Genomic DNA, 22,050 nt, shown 5'->3' with positions numbered 1-22,050 from the left:
CAGATACCCCATAGACTCAATCCACTCTTCCGTAGTCAACATTTTCCATCTAGAAACTGTAGACCCCACAACACCCAAAACCTGCAGTCTGTATCAACGCTTCCTCCAATATCCCACCCCGACTTGGATATTTTCAGTACAATGAAATTCCTGTAGCTGTAGAAAATAACATTTTTATGACAATTTAAAGTCTCAGAAATGGGGAAATGAGTAAAATCGTTCCAGTTTAAAGCTCATGTGCTGAAATCGGAGGCATTTAAGTAATGCAGGACTAGGGTGCTATATAGATCGTATCACTGCAGTGTGCAAAAGCAGAGTGTGATGGAGCATGACTGTAGCCATAGTGCCATGACTGCACAGGCCAGTACCTCCAGCATCACTGCAAAAAGAGGGAGAATTACACCCCTGGCTGCTGAAAGTCAGTGGCGCGGATTATCGACGTTGATACTAATAAGAGTTGCATGGCCAGACCTTGCAGATGGCTTTGCAAACCACCGTTACGCCCCACTCCCTGCAGACATACGCTCTCCCCTCTTTTGAAGGACAGGAGTGTCATTTCTCTCTCTGTCCATTCAGAGAGCAACACCCCCTCTTCCTCAGTCCTTTCCCCCTCTGTTTTCTGGGGTTTTTTATAGATAATCTCTGCTTTCCTTGCGATCATCAGAGGATGATCACAAAATCTGTCTCATTGCAGCAAGCTTTTTAAAAGCAATTTATACTATTTACCCACAAATGTGGTGATTAGATGAAGTGGGGCACATTACACTGTTGTAGAGCAAACCCTGAAAAGCATTGTTGGTTTTTTTTCTTTTATTGTTACTCTCCTTTAAAATACCACCCTTTCCATAATTCCTGAGGGGGAAAAAAAAACCCGATGCAAATGGTTAGGCTGCTGAGGATGAAAATGTTACTCCCCAGTATGGTTTCATTGCTCCCCTACAAGGTTTTTTAAGTACCGTCTTGTGCTTGTACAGTGCTGTAGCACAGTGGGGGCCCTTGGCCACAGCTTCGGGATGCGATGGCAATAGGTCATTTCTATTACTAGCACTACTGTTACTACTACTACTGCTACTTGCTCCCGTTGCTCTTCTTCGGGGCAGTGACAGATGCTGCAAAGCACTGTCCCCCACTCACTGCTCTGAAGCAGACTGCCCGTGGGGCCTCCTGAGATCAAGGTCTTCCAGGGCAGCACGTTCCCTCTGCTCTCTTTGAACCTCTGCGGACAGCTAGGGTTTCCTTCCAAGCTCTCCCTTCTGCCCTTCTGAAGGCACAGGAGGATAAAGTAACGATGAAATTTCGCAGCTCGAGATACTGGCTCCAGTGGTTTCTGTCATCTAAGAATATTCAGGTCACAAGTTGTGTGTCTTTTTGAAGAGGGTCTGTAATGTAGCTCTTTTGGACTACTGTCTCTCTATGGGTTTTATACTTAACATTTTTTTTTTTTTAAAGGGAGTAACTTCTTTCATCTGTGGGGTTCTTCCTTGTGATCTCCTATTTAAAGAGGCCCTGAGCACTTGAAATGTGCTGCTATTTTTGGCATGTCTGGCAGACTCGGGCAAGGCTTTTTCCTTACTCATTGATATCAACTCTATGTCAAAGAAAGTAAATATCACCAATATGTGATGCTTTTGAGTAGCTGTTAGTCATAATAAAATATTGTACGTCCTTGATGAGACTGCCGCCTTTAACAATTAGACTGCTGCAATAAGAAATGTTTTGGCAGAGGTGAACAAGCCCTGCAGGGATCTGCTTGTGTAGATTACCTGAAGTAGCCCCTGCAAAACGTGTTAGATTGGTCTGCTATCAAAGTAATACCGTGTTGGCTGGTACAGAGGTTTCAATTTTCCAGCAAATTCTCAAATGCCCCACAGTTATAGGAGGCATCTGCCACATGGTTGGGAGTCTTCCCTTCTCACTCTTACAGTGTTATGAGGGTCAGGATCTGTAATTTCCTGGATAACTCTTCCTTCTTAGACACTCAGGAGTCATGGGAGGTTTTTCTGAGTGAAGACTTTGGGACTGCATTACTTCTTGCTTTCCTAAAGGAGTCTGAAGCCTTTTATACAGGTGATCGCTTGGGAATCATACACTTACGCAGCCCTGCTGTCTTTTTGTGAGATTCCCATTTTCCCCAGGTTGGGTTTATTTGCCTAAAACCAAACCCATTAACTTTTTAGGATCATGAAGAAGAAAGTTGTTTCAAAGACTTTGCTGACTGAAAACTTGTGTAATTCCTTTGGCAGAAGGGAGGCTCGAATTTGATTTTCATATGCAGCTACATGCTTGCCGGAGCCTTGCCTCGCCGTTCAGGACTGTGCATCTATTCATCTTTGCTTTTTGAACTGCATTTCTCTGGTGGATCAGAATTCCCCAAGATCTGTGATATTTTTTCATTGAGTAAGATGCTTAATTTTAATTGTTAATGTACCGTACTGCAAAATAAACCATGATTCCTTTCCCTTTCTGTTCACTTGAAGAGTGTCAGAAAAATACATCAATTAATTGTCCCATGCTTTTGCTGAGCAACACGTTACTATGTTTTAGCTGATTTGCTGGATATTGCTGCAGTGGAAGTCTGAATTATCGTAACTTTGGGATATCCCAGCTTTATGAACAACGGCATCTAGACCCCAGTTTCATTACTAATAAAAATTATGGAATTAGATTTAAGAACAGGGTTCATCTCTTTTCTTCTAGAAGTCACTGCTTGTGCCAAAGAAGGTTGTGATAACTAATTACTTAATTTGTATGACAGATGGAGCTGGGGATCAAATTAAGTAGCTGTCTTAGGATACATTGTAGAGCAATATCTAGCTTTAAACACGACTGCCTTTTTCGTTCCTAAAAAAAGGCACAAACAATGACAGGCTAAAAATAGCTGTTCACTTGGAGTTGACGACAGTTTCTGAGAGCTTGTCTTTAGGAAGATGTTGGAAAAAAACCCTGCCGTCTTTTCCCCTCCCCCCTTTTTTCTTCTTTAGATGCACGTCCTTCTGTTGAAGCTTCTTCACCTCATTGCCCACAGAAAGATACCCACTGACTTTGATAGGACTTCGGTGTTTCTGCAGATTTCCAAGGGGGTTTACGTAAAGCATTATTTAAAGAAATCCTAAAAGTCACTGCAGATATTTCTATTAAGTTACGCTTATCCTACACAAATTGCTCTGTGCTGATAGAGAAGGAGGTAGTAAAGCCTTTTCCACTCTTTGCCTCCCACAGTATCTGCTGCAGTGAAAGAAAAAAAAAAAAAAGGCTCTTTTCTGGTTTTATTCCTGAAGACTGCTTCATAATTCAGTATGAATATCGGTGGTTCCCGGTGCTGTAAACAAAGAGTTGAGCCTCTGACTTCGTGTCCCTGCAGTCTAGTAAACAATCAGTTAATTTGTAGCATCCCAGCAGTTGACAGGAGTGAAAGAAGTGGTTTGATCTTATTTTTGTGCTTGTGAATTAAAGCTTTGCCTTCTGGCTAGGTTCTGAGTTCCCTCCTTCTGGAAGATATTTGAGCATTTTAAATTCAGAATATGTAGTTACAAATGTGAGGGCACAGCCTTCTCCAGGCTTTCTCTGCTTTCGTTTTAATTTTTCTGTGTTTTTAATCCCAGCAAGCAAGCGAGCAGTTAGAAAACAATGTCCAGTGTCTGAGCTAGGAGCACAATGCCATTCAGGATCTTTAGAACTAGTCCGCTGCATTTTTATTAAATGAGAGTGAAGGAGTAGGTGGGACTTTTTATTTAAAAATAGATTAGCACAGGGGACTGAACTTGCATTTGAGGAAACGTTAATAAGCCAGCCAGCCATTGTCCTTAATCAGAGACTGTATTTGTAAGTAGAACATGTTGAATCTGTCATGATTGATGACGTTGTCTTTGTTAAAAGGGATGCTGCATCTTTAACAAGAGCAGACAGAAACAGTGGAGAATCTACAGTAAATTTGAGAACTGGAAAAGAAACCTTTCTTCATTTTTCCGTGTATAACATTTGTAAAATACTGAAAAGAAAAACATCAAAGCCAGGGGGAAATATAAGTAACTCGCTGCTTACATTTTAATTCCTCACCTTTCCCCTCCGGGTGAGTTCCCCCTCCTTTTCCCCCCTGAATTTAAAATGCTGAAAGGAAAAGCAACTGAGGTCCAAGTTTCAGATGCTGAATTCTCTGCTAATTGAAATTACTGGGCATATTTCTATATATAGTCGATGAAGAGCTATGTAGCTTTCACTCAGTGCCTTCAAGACATGTCTTTTTGTAGTCAGAAAAACAGAGATGCATTTTCAAACTGACAGAGGGAACGGATGCTCCTTAGTAGCACATGCTCGGGATCGTGTGTGTACCGTTTGTGCAGAGCAGAGACGCTGAATACTGGTCCATATGCTCCTTGTTTACTGCGATGTTTTTTGCATGTTACTGTGCACTCCGGACTAATGTGAAGGTAAGAGGAGACGAGACAACAATTTGGCAGGAATGTACATGTAAAACCAGCTGCAGAAAATGTCTACCTTGTGTTGCTGAGCACTTTGGAATTGCTAGCTGAACAGGCATATTATTACAGGTGGTTGTGGAGGCTTTGTTTTATCGGTGTCTGTGTAGCTAAAGCGTAGAAGCATGTTTTAATTTTGCAGCTTAGTGACCTTCAGTTTTTAACCGCTTGCAGTTCAGGATCTGGGCTCGTATGATCTGATAAACATGTTTTGCTACTGTCCAGGTAGGCCAGAAACAAGATGCCAAAGGCTGTTTGTGCAAGGCTACATAGCTTTATATAGGATAAAATTCCTGTACTCTAGTCCCCCATGCATCCTCCAAGTGATGCTGCTTGCATGCTTTCTTGTTGATTCCTTGTCTGAAAACCGGGGGGGTCTCGCTGCTGTTATCTGGGTTGTCTTTTTTTTTTTTTGTGCTGATTTCTTTCTAACTTGAACCAAAATGCATACAAACAAATTATAAGCAATGTCCTAAGAAATAAACAAGGGATTATTACTGCAAAAGGCTACAGAAAAATGCCAGCTGGCAGCACTGGTCTCACAGTAACTGTTAACCAGCATTTGTCACTCATGTCAACGTTTGCTCGCTCTGTTAATTAGGACCAGAACTTCAATATAAGTTGCTGGATATATTACCTTCTCTGCAAGTAGGACAATATTAGCAGACAGGATCATTGGCATTGAACTGAGCTCTAAGCCAAGCTGTGGGCCAGCTGTGGGAATCCAGTTGCATAATTTAAATGAATTACAGTCCTCAGTCAACATATTGGGGAGGTACTTTTGGCATTCCGGCTTTTTCAAGTTCAAATGAGTGTGTCTGTCTGGGAAGGAAAGCACTGGCAAATGCCGGCGAATCATAGTTAGAACTGTTTTACCTGGAGAAATAATTGTAAAGGATATTTTGCTTTCAAACTGCTTTAAGCATGCCTCTGAATTAAAGTGAGTTTTCTGTATTTGCACTTGGTTTGATAATAAGGAAGTTCATATTTTTTTATTCAGTCAAAATATTTTTTGGCCATTTGATTGAAAATGTATTTTGCATTGAAAGCTCACATTCTAACAGTCTGCTCCTGTGTATGTGGTCAAAGTCTGTACTGCTGATTGCTTTACTGAATTTCTAAGCTTTCACATTTCGTTACTTTCTAATTAACTTTTGCAATTCACTTTCTGTGTCACTTCCAAGGAGGAAGGTGAAAAATATATTTTCTTTGAGTATGTGGATAACAAGCCAAAAAATACAAGTTAAAACTTTTAATGCTGTTCTGTCTTCCTAAAATGCATCCATTGTCTTTTCCTTATGCTTTCCCTATAATGTTTTTGGCAGTTTAGCAAATTATATTCACATTATATGCCCTGTGTTCAATGCAGTAAATTGTCAATAAAGAAATCTTTTGAGACCAACCATTTTTTATTGCTCATTTTGTCCCCCAGCCTGCAGTACTGTGCTGAAGGTGTTCTGTTAAAGTGAGTCTGTTGTTGAGAAATGATTTCTCAGTCTAAATAAGTATAGGTCCAGGGAAAATTTCAATATGATTTTTACTGTAATTTCTGCTAGATACCTTATCAGTAAGTACCACAGCAACTGTTCTGAGTCTCATGGGTTTAACTTTTGAAATGTCTTTGTTTCCATTCATAAACACAGAAAAAAGTGAAAGGTTTGTACTAGCCCAAGTCTGACGATTGTTTGGATAAGATAGTTTTAATTTGTTGGAACTTCTTCAACTGCTAAGTGTCTCTGGAATAGTTGTTTGATATACAGTATCTGTTATTTACATGATATTGTTCTAAGGATGCTATCTTCATTTGGTCTAATTTCAGCAAACTAATCCACTTTCAATGTATACTTTGATCATCTGCTTTCCAAGCTATGCATTGGGCTGCAACATAAAAAAGCTGCACAAACTTTGCAAATCCCCCCAGGCACTGCCCAAGTATGGCAGCACCCCTTGAATCTTCAGTAATTCCTGATTTCTTTCTCTGACATTGAAAATTACTTAATAAATAGGAGTTTATTGAAAGGTGCTCCCCATGCCTGGTCATTCTGAAATATATTACATAGTGTTTCTGCAGAACTCTGTTGCTTTTTACTTGGTTGGCACTAACATAAGCCACAGCTTTATGGGTGGCCAAAATAAATGAAATACATTATAAAACATCTGTTTCACGTTTTGTATTTTCCCCCTTTTAAATGGGTGGAAAAAATCGTAGTGGTTCTCAAATATTTTAGTCTTTAAGTCATAAGATAGAATTAAACTATAAGTACAGGCTGTAACAGGAAATAGATTCGCTTGCCCTGGAAAGCGAAAAAGCAAAGCAATTGGGTCTGGTTCTGATGGCAGCTGCACTTTATGGCTTTAGAGAAAGCAGATTTTTCAAGTTCAAGGTAGGACTCTTGCTTCTTGATTGCCAGTCTATCTGAAACTGCCCATGTGAACTTAGTTGGCATACGCAGACTTGTAAAAAGAGGTCTACTCCATGTATTCTTAATCAAAGCCTGTTTTTACAGCTGACTAAAGAATAGTACTGACCATGAACATATACCTGCCTATGTGAATAATTATTTCTTCCTGCCTGAGCAGAAGCCAAGTCAGTGGTTAAAAAGGGGCACAAAGATGTCTGAGAAGTTATGAGCAAAATATCTTTCTCTGACAGAGTTTCTCTGGACCTACATTTTAAAAATGAAATTCAACTTGAATTAAAAAAAAATAAAAAGAAAATATAACTATTGCTTATTATTGCCTGTTTACTAGACACAGGGTTATTAAAATTTTACTTTTTTGAGTAATATCTTTCTTACTCTGTCATGTATTCACAATTTTGTACCTCAGTGGAAGATATCACAAATTAGCCCAGAAGTCAGGGAATTAAAATGTAAAAGCAGCGCCTCCAAGATCAGAAGTGCTCTTGTGGAAATGCGCAGTGTGCCTGAAAAAGTGAACTCCTGCTACATACAGTAGTTAAATATATTGTTGTATTTTCAGCATGACTAAGTCTCAGGAGCACGGGCTAACTATGGCAGGGGGCTGCCCAGTGTCAAATATTTGTAGTTTTAATTGTGCCCATTGTGTATTGAAAATACTTTATGTATTTATATGCAAGAGAGTTTTAGAGGTTGCCATTAAAATTTTTCTGTTCTTGGCTTAGGCAAGTATTTTAAATTCCCTCAGTATTTCTTGTAAAACTATGGGAAACATTGCAAATCTTTAGGTTCCGTTGTCTGAGCTAAGCTTGGAAAACTTTTATGGACTGGGGTCTTGCTTTTCTTAAAAGTTTGTAGTTCTACCTTCCACTTCCCTTGATGAATTCTATGTGTAGTTCTGAAAGATTTTACTGTGAATCTGGGCTGCTATTTCTGGCTGGCAGTTTGAGGGTCTTACTGGAGTCATAGCTGGTGCTTCTGGGAATTCAAGTAGCAGGGACGATGTCTTTCATTTGTACTTTAGCATGGGACTTGACGTGAGCGCTGGGCTCTCTCACCTTGAAACACCTCATTCTCAGCAGCAGTCAGCACTGGCTTCTTTGGGGTCATCTGAGCTTCATGTAAAGATCAGGGTCTTTCTTTTTTTTTTTTTTTTCCCCGTTATGAATTCAGATCCGTACCCTTTGAAGTGCCAAAGGCTTCCCAGGAGGTTCAGAGGTACTTCAGCAGGAGTTTAAGGCTGTCTTCATGTTAATGGGTACACTTGGCACCTCACAGAACTGAGCTCCTACCTGAACACTTGGGTTAACTAAGCGCCTTTTTTTTGCTCTGACTGCTAACTTTGGGTCACCGTGGTGGTGACAGAAGTTTTCTACGTACGATCCCTTTTACCTCCTGTGCTTCAGCTAAAAGATTGTGGAAGCCTGTGTCAAACAGTAATCATGAAGTGGTTTATGGCTGAAATTTTGACCTATGCATTGTCATTTTTCGAGGATCTCGGATGATGCGGAGGACCTGTTGGGGTAGGAATGGAGTATGGCCAGGGCCCTTGGAGGGTGCTAGGAGCTAGCGTCCTTTAATCACTTTAGTGCTCTCTGTTTGTCCTCTTGTCCCACCCAAATTTCAAAAATATAAGTAATTATTTTAACCTAGCAGTTTCCAATTGCAACAGAAGTTGCGGATTAAGTAATAAAAGCAGAAGAATCATAGTACCAAATAGCAAAATGTTTCATTGCCAAAAGCTGCAAAATGTCACAAATGCCAGCTGAGCTGCTGAATTCTGTCTACATTTTTACACACAGCTGTAACTCTTCCCCTCTCCCAGTAGAAATTAATGATATAGCTACATAATGAAGTTGTGTATATCACATATTTCAGCACCCGTACCAAGAATTATTCTGGTCTTCCAAAGGAGAAGAGTTTATGCATCTTCCAGGCATGGGCCTGTATCGCCAAAATATGTTCTGCTGTAGTCTTGGGGTATTCCTTGCAAATGGGGGATGAAGTCAAAAGGATTTGGACTCGCAGCTCTCACAGACTGCCAGACGTGGGCCTTGGTTTCTTATGCATATTTTCCTCCTTTAAATGTTCTGTCATGCACCATTCTCTAGCACCTCTCTATTAAGTGAGGAACAGCTCAGAAGGCACACAAACGGCTTTGATACAACATTTTAAAAGGACTAAGCAGGAAAGAGTGGTTTCTCACTTTTTCTAATGTAATTAAGAATAGACTCAATGGTAGTTTTTAGTTGGGTTTACTCCTTTTTGTAATTCTGATTATGTCTGACAGTCTGACTTACTGTACTCATAACTGCAGAGTCATAACTACAATACAAGTGGCAGGTCAAAGTACGGTTCCTCTACTACTGTAGGACACCAAGGCAAAATGTAGGTCACTACCAGAAAGCAAAGAGAGTTGGGGTGGAATTTCCACCTTGACAGGTTTGGGGACAAGGAAAAGGATAATATTATGTAGGTTGTGAATATCTAGTTGTATTCCTGTAATATATCTTGTCATCTGTTTATAAAATGTTTGACTAGGCTATAAAATAAGCAAGACCTCGAACTTTATAAGGGATTTGTTTAACAACTGCAGGATCTAGCCTTGAGAGCTAAAAACAGCTGAGCTGTTTGTATTGCTGTCATCCCTTTGTTAAATAAAGATGGAATTTTAGGGAAGAGATAACTCATTGCACAAAGGGGTTAGTGATGTCTTGGACCAGCTTCTACAAAGTGAAGTCCCTCAGAATTACACCGGTAGTAATACCACAACATTTCTTTCTTTTGGTAACTTGCTGCACCTGTTTGTTACTAAAATATATTGCTACTGCCCACTCTCAAGCTTCACAGGAAGTTAAAGTTCTCATTTATGGCTCAGTTTTTGCAATCGCACCAGTGATGGTAATAGGAGTTCTGGTAGACAGGAGATCTGAATCCCATCTCATACAGTTCAAATAGTAGTTCTGTCTGAATAAGAAGTACATGATTTGAATCCTGAAGACTGATTTTGCCACTTCTGAAATCAAAGTTGGCCAGATTTGCAAGTATTTAAAATACCTAAGTATGTACTTTACCACTCTGCCCAGCTGCAAGTGTTGATTTACAACACATGGCCATAGCAAGTTATGAATCAAAGGGGTAATTAGAATAGATTAATAACGCAGCAGCAGCTCTGGTTTTCTAGATATAGAATGATTGGGACTATATTTAACCCATAGACCAGAATAATATTCCCTTAAACGCCATTATAAATGTGTGAATAGGTACAGAGATGCTAAAATGACAAGCACAGTATAAGAAATTAAATCCACTACTAAGAATTCTTTATGAACACAAAGCAAATATGAATATTATGCTATAGGGATAAGGGGTACTTATCTAAAGTTAGAAGAGTTAGTCACAAAAATAGTGGTTGGAAGATATGGAAGTTAGGCACTATTTTCTTCATTCAGAAATTTCTGGATAGATACTAGTACCAAGAAAAATATTTCAATTCTATTTTGTGTCTCCCATTTTAATGTGGGCTCATTAGAGCTTATCTGATGAGCTATTCTTATCAGAGATATATAATTGGCCTTTTTGTTAGAGGAGAATTGAAAAGATCTACGACTGTAAAACTATTTAAATTTGTTGGGTTTTTAAGATGTGCAAGTAACTAGAATATAATATCATGTCTATATGTGACAATTTAATGTTTATATAAAAATGATGAAAAGTTAAATCCTCTACTGTTAAATCACTGCTGACAGACTTGCCCTATGCACTTAAGATGCCAGTGTTTGTGTGATTTTTATGAGATTGCAGAGAAATTAGATTAACAATCCTGACAGCAATGCTGCCTACAAAATATTGAGGAAAGTGCAGTGGACCCAGGCAAAAGTAAAGTGTTTTTTTTTCTTGGGAAACTCTGCTACTCTTGTCACCCGGACGGGGAGAAGTGCAGAAGACCATTAATCAGTGATGGATGGAGTTGATAATAGCTTGCCACAATTAAAGGCTGCCCAACCATCTCTCATGGTTAGCTTCTACCTACATTCACTTCTAACTTCATCTGTTTCTCCTGACCCATTTGCTCGCACTAAGTTGGATAATCTGTCTGTGGTTGGGTGGAGTGTTGCATTTTCCAGGGTTAGTCTTCACAGGTGTGTCCTCTCTTACTGCTACTGGTTGTATATATATTTTGGACATGCTGAGATATTTTGTTCCTACCCAGGCCTCCGTGTTTTTGGCATGGGATGAATGAATGAAATGTTTGTACCTGGTTTTGGATGAGGAAGCCCCCACCTCCTTCCTTCCATGATAACCTTATAGACAGTGGGAGACAAGGAAAGTGTCTTTTGGGAGTGAAGATGCAAAAGAAGATTCCAAAAGAAGAACTGATGTTTTTTCAGTTGTGGACACATATCAAAGAAATGAACTCTGGAACGCATTCAGACAGCCTGCATTCCACCTGCGTCCCCATGCCAAAATAATGAATGATAGCTACAGATTAATGACTAATACAGAAGTTGCAGCATGAAAAAAAAAAACAAACTATTATTAAAAGCATAACCATCACTGTTTTCTCAGAGGAGGAGGAGGTGGCTGATTTTCCCCTTTGTATCTCCAGACAGATCTGAGTGTTTGAAGTTGTATAAATTCTCCTGATAACTGAGTAGCTTCCAGACTTCTTCTGGAAAGACAAGTAAAACAAAATCCGAATCCCATAAAAACAAATCAAAGAAACCTGGGCACAAGCATTTTTGTTTTAGTCTCACTTTCACCAAAGAGGTAAACCTCTCAAATTTCAAATAGGAATCTCTGCAGAGAAGTAATTGGAAAGGCTTGCCTGCCTTTGATAGCACAGACGATCATTAAAACCTTAGAAAAGGAGGATTGACTGGAGAAGTAAAACTCAGAAGAGCATTTTCATCCAAGTTGCGGGACAGATGAAGAAAAATATCGTAGATACTTCACACATATTTGCAGATATTTTGGACAGGATTTTCAGCCTGCTCCAGATTTGTTTTCAAAACTTCAGTTTTCATTTGCAAACAAAAATAAGTGGCCACGTTTTCAAGTTAGACAGAACAATCATAATTAATCTAGTCTGTCAGTGCAGACTGTAAAACAACCATGAATTGTTGGAGGAAGCATACATCTCTTGACACCTGCTGTACCTTTTAGAAAAACATTCTGTTTCTGGTGAACAATTTCTGATGAGGGAGAGCCTCACACAACCTTTACAAATGTATTATTCCAGGGGTTAATTAGTCTGTTGGAGATGTGTGCCATATTTCTAGCCTGCATTAATCTAGTTTCAGCTTCCAGCTTTTGAGTCACTTTCAGTTTTTTGCTACATCTTAATCTGCTGGATTGAGGAGTCCACTGCAAAGGGTTATTCCCCCCCGTGAGTAGCTCTAGGCTGCATGAAGGCATCACCTAATCATCTCTTTGATTAAGTAAATAAACTGAGCTCCTGTCATCTTTTACTGCAAAGCATGATTGCCAGAGCTCTCATCCCTCTCATGACTCGTCTTTGAGCTCTCTCCAGTTTCACAGCAGGCCTCCTGATCTGTGCATGCCACAGCTGCATGCAGCCTCAGAGCAGTTGCAGCCCCGTGCAGAAGTAATAAATGTCCTGGCTCCCGCTAAAGACACCATCTGTATGTCCAGGGTTACGTTGGCTCCTTTAGCTGCATTTCTGCACTGGGAGTTCACGTTCTGTCCCGTATCTAGCAGGATTGCCATCTGCTTACCAGCAGACCTCTCTGGAAAGTGTCCATCAGGAAGGGTTGCTTTCTTTATTCCCAGAGTTAGGACTTTATTGCTGTCTGTGTTAAAAAACACGTTGATCTGTATCAGTGACCTGTCTTCTGCACCATTTACCGCACTGCCTTTTTTCTGTCATTGCTAAATCTGGTCAGTAGTAAGTGACTGTGTTTTCTCCCAGATTGATTAACATTTGAAAAGCATAAGGCCAGGACCAGCCCCTGAGGATCCCGCTGAACCTAGCTGATCAACTGTCCCATTTGTAATTACATTCTGAATCCTGTCAGTTAGACACTTTTTAATCCATTTAATGTGTGCCATTTTGATTTTGTTTTTAATAAAATGTCATGCAGCACCGTGTCAAATGATTTACAGAAGTCTAAGTATATTATATCAATATTGTCGCCATTGTCAGCCAAATTTGTAATCCCATCTGAAAAAAGATAGCATGTTAGTTAGCTTGACAGGATCTGTTTTCCATTAACCTGGCATTACGTGCATTTCTTTCCTTCAGAAATTAATATATATTTTATCAGCAACTCCATGCTAAGTGCTGTTGAAAAAAATAACCATAAGTAGCACAACAGAAATTGCTAGGAATGAATCTCTTTAAACCCAGTCCTTGTTTAAGTCTCTATTTAGAAATCTATCTCTAGCTGTGCACTAAGTGAAAGTCAGGAACTAGTGAAGGGTTGATCCTGCAAAACAGGGATCAACCGGTTAAAATGGAAAAGCGAATAAATTGTGAGTGAAACAAAGGTTGTGCGGAAGAGACGGTTTCTTTTATTGGAGCATCTCCAGTGGTTGAAAACCAGTGGGTGTTCTTCTGGGTACACAATGCCCTTTGGTCTGACTTATATGCTTAGATATAATCTTATCCTTAGATCATAGCTATGATAACGACTTGCAACTCACTGACAGACATTATATGAAAAGTCATTTTATTACAAATTAAATTATACTAAACTATACATAGTTCTTTTAGAAAAGGGAAGTGTTAAGACTTTGAAAGATGATTTCATTTCTACTAGATGACCCATGAAGTCAAGAACCTGAATTCTTGCTGAGAAGGTATTGGAGTGCTGATCAGTACTTTCATACACTCTTCTTCCTGTGTGCTTTTGAGATGTTATTAATTTCTTATTAAAACCTGCTTTTGTAGTGAATCACACGACATATTCGTACATCTCTTGTAGTGCTTGAGTTCTTAACAATGGGGACATGAAGGCCATATGCTGGTTTCTAGCCACATGGGTAACTGTAAAGTGAATATAAGGCATTTTGCCTCTAAAGCAAGAAAGGAATCTAAGGAACTCAAGTGGCATTCAGCTCACTTAACTTCAGACATAACCGATGTAAACATCTATATCTGGTGATTTCAGGCTCCCTTTAGTGTCAGTAGAGAGGAATTGTCTCTTCTGAGGCATGATTCATATGACCTAGTTTAAATACCTACATGGGGATGAGATTAATTGTGTCCTGAAAGTGCCAGTTTCTCTCCATTTACCAGAGAGAGCTTAGGTGACTAGCTGAGATGTAGGGCTCTCTGCTATAGACATTTCCATCTGGTCAAATTAATCCCATCCTTCAAAGCAGCAGAGATGGGACTTTTAATGCTGGTCAGGCAGCTTTTTCTCTCCTTTCCTTTTGCCTGTAACAGAAGGAAGACATAAAAATGTGGGGAGGAGGAGCAAGCTGTTGTGAAGGGTCAGCCAAGATGCCCTGGAGATGAGGCAAGAGCAAGAGCTTGCGGGACTATGAGATCATCTGACTTGTTTTCCTTTGTTTTTGTCTTGGTAGTTGCTTCTAAATTACTTAATTAATATACAAAAAATAAGCAGTGAGTAATTGAACGAAGCTGTTTGCAGCATGTTTCCCTCTTTCCCAGCTGGTAGATCAGCCCATTATTTCAATAATGATCAATTGTTATATTTTATTTTTAGTTGCTTTAAAATTATGAGAGAACAAATTAAGGACTGCACACTTAGGTCTGGTTCTCTTCTTAGAGCTGTGCAACTTTCACATAATGTAGGCAGGTGCTGCAAAGGCATCAAAAAAAAAAAAAAAAAAGAGGAGATAGAACACATATACTGAGTGAAATTTGGCCTGCATGCCAGACAGTTAAATTTAGGTGTCTTTGAGGCAGGGGTCTTCTTCTGAGCTTGGTCCCTATCAACCAGTAAATCTAGATACCTGAGAAACCAGTTTAGCTCACCCTAAATTAGACACCCACAGTTCAGCTGAACAGCTAACTGTATCATCAGCCTCAAAAGGGACCCAAAACTATGGGATCACCTCAGAGGTAAACATGGCTAGAAATGCAAGAATAAAGACTGAACATGGGCCTCAAAGTGTAGGTGTGACTCTGGAAGACCTGAACTGGTGCCACAGATTCACCAGAAAATGTCAATAGAAGTAATAGAGTCACTAATGCATCTTAGGGGGATATTTTGTAAGGATTAATTAACAAATATTTGTACAGTACATCCACTGTAAATTTACCGTGTCTCTATAATACGTGGTAAAATTAGCAAGCAATTTAAGTGTCAGGGATTGTTTAAGATAATTAACAACTTTTCAAAAGTTGTTAGGAGCTTGTTACCAGGGAATTTGTGAAGATCTAATTACCATTAGCCATCTGACCGAAACAGGTGACTTGATCCTGAGATTTTCCCCCAGCTAGATTTAAATGTTGACATGTTCTGTTAAACAGATCAAATTTCACAAAAGTTTTAACAGTTAAGTGAATAGTTATTTCACTCTTTTTCAGAGAAAATGCAATACTTCTCAACCTAAAGACAAGCTCAAATTTAATTGTAACTTGTAGCTTGTGTTATGTAATTGTTTTTAACAGTATTAAGCTAAAGGAGAATGTTTGCTGGTTTTAGGGGAATTCGTACATTTAATACAGAAAAATGTTTTCGAGATTTCTTGACAGGCTAATAAATCATGAATGGATGGATTGTCCCCTATCAGGATATAGTTTCACACAGGATGATGAAACAAATATGCAAAATAATATTTTTTTTGTGGTCCATGGTTGGTGGCATACATCAGCTCTAATGGAAAAGGAAAAAAAGAAATGAGAGAAAAGAGAAAAGGAAAATTTTCCCCAATGATCAGCCAGGAAGAGAAGTGGTGGGAGTGTCCCTAGATGAGCATTCCCTTCTGGCTGTCTTCTCCAGTGCATCAAGTGTTCCCCGAATACCTTTCCAAAGTAATTTTATAGTTCCCTTGGGACCTTCTCAGTCTCCCCCATTGGTTTTTCTTGCCTGTTATGGCAACAGAACTGACTGGAGCACTCACTGATCAGTCAGAGACATTGCAGAGCTGATAAGCTTTGTCCATGTACCTTATGGGGAAATACTTAATGGCTGTCTAAAAGACTACTTTTTACTCTTATTACTTACTAAGCTCTGTTATAAACCCAAATTTAGAGTCTGCGGAGTGACAAAATGTGAGTGGAAGAGTAACTCAAATGCTGCAAAACAAGGTCTAGAGGTACTGCCACAGCAAGTGGGGGTACGTAGGTGGGATGTGTCAACGGGAGAAGCTGACTACAATATTGCACATGAAGGGCTGCAAAGGGAAAGCCCTGAGCATTACATAGATTAAGGCAATGTGCAACCAATAAAAACTATTGTGTTGGGAGGAGAAAAAAAGAGAAAATAACTGTAATAATTCTTCCAGCTTCTTAACCCTCAATGAATAAAGCCCCTTGGCACTGATCTTGCAATTCACTGGACAGAACAGCCCCTCAACCCTCACCACTTCCCCAACATTCCCAGCAGAAGTACCTCTTGTCTCTCCTCGCTAACTGTAAACAGCAATGAGTCACTTCTGGGTTTCCCTGCTTTATTCTGGTCTTGCTCATTTCAAATTTGTTATGCCGAAGTTGCATCTGCCGCGGCTCTGTCTCTTCTTCACACATGTACAATCTCTCCACTGCTGACATTTGATGCTAGTTCCTGGCTTTGCATCAAACTTATCTATAGAGCACTACTTTTCAACACAGTTCCTGCGTCTCTGATCCCTCCAGTGATATTTTCTCATTGAAATACTGTCTGTTTCTCTTGCAGTGCACATCTTTCAGTAGGTATCTTGGGACACAGCTCAAAAAAAAAAAATTGTTAGCCTTACTGTTTCAAATCTTCCAGATCTTCTTCCAGGTTTTTTCTCTTCTTTTCCTTTGCTGTGGTTCTCAGAAGCTGACTGCTATACCCTCTGAGAGTTTGCCTTTACATAGTGAGTTTAAGGCAATGCGATATCAAAACAATGCTGTATCAATGCTACATCAACACATTTTGCATTGAAGAAAATGATAGCAGAAAGGCCAAGATAATAGTAAGGCCTCATTTTGGATCTACACACAATGCAGGGTGATTTCCCAACACTATAGTAGCGTCCTCACTGTGTCTCATCCCCATTCTTCCCTTCCAGTCTGGCTCCAGGACCACTGTTGCTCCTTCCTCATCATTTCACGGAGTTGTGCTGCTGTCTTCTCTTTCCCTTTGCCTTTCCCAACTCAGTCCCTGTCTCAGCCTCTTTTAATAAAATACCTTACCAGCTGGAAACAACTCTCCTGTGTTTTTTGTTGAATTTTTCCTGTGTTCAGCATTTTTTCCCTTCAGATAACTAAGCTGCTTTGCTGATCAATTCTTCTTGTTCATCAGGGAAGACACTATTTTGCCCTGTTTAATTCCTTCTTCCAGGGAAAAAAAGTTACTTTGTTCTCCTCACTTTCTTTACCAGGTAATACCAATTCCTGGTTGAATTAAAAATAAACAGAAGAAGTTGGGTTTTTTTTCCCCTTTTTGTAATTACTTGTTGGGTCTGAAATGTTATCAGCCTCGAGCAAGAACAAAACTACAGTACCTATCTGAAAATTCATCAGCTTTTGTTTATCTGAAGGTCACTAGTGAGTAGAGGCAAAAAGGCTTTCAGGATGAAAGATTTTAAAGATTGAGGCTGTTTCCTTCAGAAAATACATAAATTAAGAGGCCACAGTGCTAAATGTTGTAAAGATAAATTTTCTTTCTGTCTCAAAGTTTTCCTGCACGTGTTACCAAAGGGGCATTCAGTGAGACCCCTAAGCCTGATGGAAGAAATAGTGCATCACTGCAACCCAGTGACAAAATGCCATGGATGCTGAGAGTTTGGAAGGACTTAAAAAAGAGAAAAAACTTGGAAAAGTGACATATGATTTCAAAATATAAGCTCAAAAGTACAAACTAGATAAGTTATTCTGTTATTGTTCAGATTTCTTGCCCCTTCTTCTGAAGCAGCTGGTACTCTTCTCTGCCAGACACAAGTCAATGAATAAGATGATTCATGACAGTTTTGTGTTTTGTGTTATAATAGTAATTAGAAAAAAAAAATATAAACTCAGTGCTGAAATTTAATCTCTCAAGAAAGGCCTTATGAAATTGAGGTTTGGACTCAAGGAGCAGAGTGTCTCTAGCCTCCATTTCTCTGAGGGAATTTATAACCTCTGGTACATTTGGCCAAAGTTTATCTTTCTATTCCTCCCATTTAAGTTTCAAGCAGAGGGCTTCTGAGTTTTACTTATCTACCATAACCACAACTGGTTGGAAATACATTCCCAACCATGTAAGAAAAATACGGTATCAGTAGGAATGCAAAAGAACATGAATTAAATGTAAGTGGCAGTGTACGTGAATGACTTCAGAGTACAGGCAGGCTGAAGTTGCGTTGAAGTTGACTGGATGCCTCTGAAGAACTAACTGCAAGTGTATTAAAAATAAGCCCAAGAAAGATATGTTTCTAGCTGGAAAAGAAGTGGAATGTGCCTTAGGAAATACAGTCCTTCATGTGAAGATCATCTGAACGGTTACAATCTGAGTGATGTTGTTTAGAAATCACTTTATGTTTCCTTACTATTGCTGACAGCCAGATTTTGCTCAGGCTATTGTGCAATACTTGTTTTCTTAGATGTTTTCAAGCAGGTTTATATTGTGAGATAGCAGCAGATATGGTCCAAAGGTAGAGCAGTACTTTGCACGTGATTTTTGTATACATTTTCACACTTGGTTTTCTATTGTGAGTTATTCTGGAAATTTAAATGTAAGGAATACAGGAAGATCTGCATTACTGACTTTCTCTCCATGTGGAACTTTTTCATGCTGAGGTTTCTAGGAACTGTGCTTCTCTCACATTATCTATGAGAACAATAGTAAAAGAGGTTCTGACTTAGTAGTTGAGCTTCAGTTACTTGAGTAAACTTGGTTTTTCCTGCTTTCCCCAAGGCTTGGTTCGTCCTTCCTTTCTGTCTGGAGCACCCATCTGGAGCACGCAGTGGAGGACATATCTGTCAAAGTACTTTTATGATTGCCTGGAGCTCATTGCAAGAACTCCTTGATCAGTGCATTCCTGATAACTTTGTCCCTCCTTGTTCACCGGCTTTGTAACTCACATCGTTTTTTTCCTTTTGATCCTTGTTTGTTATGGTGGTTGATTTTTCTGAGTTACTTTGTTCAGTACTGGTTTAACCACTGGTTGCAATTTCACACTGCATTTTAGAATATGATAAAATAAAGAAACAAATTATGCGGAAGACATTAAAAGTCAACATGAAAAAACTTAAAAATGTGGAGGAGAACAAAACAAACCAACCCACTTTCATCATACAGTTCCAGGTAAGAACGTAAGGCAAACACGCCCTCCTCAAAACATTTATTTAAAAGTGACTAGATAACATTCATGGTGGAAACAGAAAAATGAAAATATTTAAAACACAAAAGTGCAAAAAATATGCTCCACAAAAATAGCAACAGTTTTAGGGATTAAATGTTTGTACATTCCATATAAGAAAATAATACTTGTAAAGGTTATCTTCTCCTCTCCCCCCCAAAATCTTCCAAAGGTCTTCCAAAATGTTGCATGTCAATGCAAGCTTTTAAAACACTTGTGTGTGGCATTGGTTGTGCACACTCATCCACACATACATCAGAAGAGGCCAAAATGTTGAACTGGGAGCCACAATACATTTGTTCATGTTTCAACTCATTTGCTGCTTTCTCATGAAATCACTAGGGTTACTTTGACTTGATCTGCTACGTTCAGAAAATGTCTTTCCGAAGAAGAGAACTCGGACTGTACCGATCCTTGTAGTCTTCAAATGAATTGCCTCTGTTCTTAAATTAATATAGATGGTGGTAGCTGTAATTTACGTAGTATTTCTATCAACAGAAAAGAATGTTTGGAACAGTCAAAGAGTGTTGAGAATTAGAGTAAATAGAAATCTTTTGTAGAGGAATTACATGGTTTTGTAGGTCTTATGTTACCTTTCCTGGACCTTGTTCTGTCAGCAAGGTCTGTATCCTTACATAGCCCAGCAGTAATTATTTCTTTTCTTCTGTAGTGATGTAATCCCGGGACACCTTCTATCACCTTTTATCAGCAAAAACACCTTTCAAATGGTAGCTAACCAGAAAAAATATGCCATGCAAAAATGAAACCCAAGTGGTGAATACAGACAACAGCTGTGAGCCTTTTCAGTTGGAGAGTTTTATTTGGAGGCAGTATTCATCTACGCAGATGGTTGAGATGGGCTATGAAAATGTGTTAATGTACTTACTGCAAGAAATTGTGGTATTAGAAAATGCTCATTATTTGTCTGGAAGAAGAAGAAATAACCTGGATGGAATGCAAAGCCTTAAACTGTTATGGTGAATAATGATGAACTGTACAGATCAACTCTAGAAAATGTTGATAGTGATAGTCTGTGGAGACAGATAAAGATCTCTCTCTGCTAACCCATTTGGTAGATAAGCTCCAGTAGAAATAAGGTTGGGAACCTCTAGCAATAAGAGCTTAGTTTTTACTCAACGGGAAAGATGCCAATTGTTCCTCAAGTCTGAATCCTAGGTCATTATAATTTTATGAAGAAATGTTCATGAAATTAAAATAAGTTCTTCACAGATAATTCAAGATGCACTGTTTCTATAGGTAAGGAATGAAATTATCTATAAACATTAACAATAATTTAACATTGAATTAAAACATCTTTTAGTGACTACTTGAGTGAAATCCTCATTCTCTCTGTATCTACTTTACAGCACATAAAAATGCCACAGATGTTACAGAGCCCTCGAGGCTTTTTTTCCAGCTTTGAGAAGATTCCCTTGCAAAAGCCTTTGTAGAAGACAACTGTAAACTCTGTGGGAAAACAACCCACAGCCCTGCGAAGCTTTCCAATAGAGCTGGGTGGCCACTGTGGGCTACAAAGCCCAAGGCTATTAGTTACACAAGGCTCTTTCCAACTTTTTGAGTAGCCTAGGACCAAGAAGACAGAAATATAAATGAAATCTGCTTTATTACCCTGCTGCTCTTATGTTTCTGTTCCCAGCCTATACCTATTAGAAAATTGCCAGAAGTCCCTTAATATGTAATTTGCAGTACCTTTCATAAATTTTGTTTCATATTATTTTGCCTGCTCTATTAGAATAAATTGCTGATTTAAGCCTTGAACATTACTGTAACATGTTTTCTATTTTTTTATTATTTGCATTGTAATTATTACATCACCAGTTATAGATATATACTGTTTCACATAATTAATTTCATAAATGTAAGAGAAATGAATGTAGGTAGCTACACACTGTATTCAAAATGGTGTCTTCTCAGCTGGGGGGATTTGTTCAAGTTCTCTCTGTTTAAAATGTGTGTGATTTCAAGGTTTATTCATGATTGTTATTCATGCAAACATGCCTACTTGTTATGGAGAGTGTGTAATTCCATGTTCTTAATCCAGAAAACAGGAGCAGCAAGGATTTATAGACAAAGTTGGCTCAGTGGGAATTATACCTTCTAAGTCGAGAAAGCTGTTGCTTTGACATGTTCTGAGTCACAGCTGCTCACTTCAGTGGTGAAAATCCATTTTTCACTGCTTTTTGCTCCTGTTAGACCCGCTGAGCCAACACCGCTAAATGAGAGCGAGGAAACACCTCTGTCCCATTTTGCACATCGTCAACAGAATTGTTTCCTGTGGTAAGTTCCCACTGAAAACAACGGGGGACCTGGAGGTATCACAGAGGCAGAAATCGAAGTTTGTGGGATTGCTCCGGTGTTGCGCTGAAGACCCTGAGGCAGGCAGCAGAACATTTATAGATGTGGTTGAGTGTCAGAGGCCTGATATAGGGACAGAGGCACATGGAAAGTGATTCTCCTCTTTGCAAATGGAGCACGTCTGCTCTGGAGTCACTGAATAATGTGGTGATACCCTATGACACCATTTTGTGCAGTCATTTTTCATAATACTTTTTTCTACCTTTTGAAGACCACAATTTCTCCTTTTCTTAAAAAAAATAAAAATATCTCAGTGATTTGTTCCACTTTTTAGTTTGTATTATGTTGTGAAGCTTACTTTTGAAGGTTTACGTTGT

At 39.1% G+C, this 22,050-nt stretch overlaps 1 protein-coding gene across 16 annotated transcripts in view; it reads left to right on the top strand.

The window, feature by feature from the left end:
• The window catches only part of DLG2 (discs large MAGUK scaffold protein 2), a 1,065,252-nt gene that overhangs the window by 271,412 nt on the left and 771,790 nt on the right, over positions 1-22,050 (top strand). For 2 of the 16 annotated variants that reach the window (XM_054813789.1, XM_054813782.1), the window contains exon 1: positions 3,927-4,427. The exons of 13 other annotated variants lie outside the window; for them this stretch is intronic. In XM_054813789.1, the coding sequence (XP_054669764.1) occupies positions 4,308-4,427 (120 nt within the window). In that variant the 5' untranslated portion in view covers positions 3,927-4,307. Of the gene's footprint in view, positions 1-3,873; positions 4,428-22,050 lie in introns of those variants that run through there. One more of the 16 variants, XM_054813799.1, reaches the window with a different exon arrangement.

This window comes from Grus americana, chromosome 1 (assembly GCF_028858705.1).
Source record: "Grus americana isolate bGruAme1 chromosome 1, bGruAme1.mat, whole genome shotgun sequence".
NCBI lineage: Eukaryota > Metazoa > Chordata > Aves > Gruiformes > Gruidae > Grus > Grus americana.
This window is presented reverse-complemented; position numbering and strand designations above follow the sequence as displayed.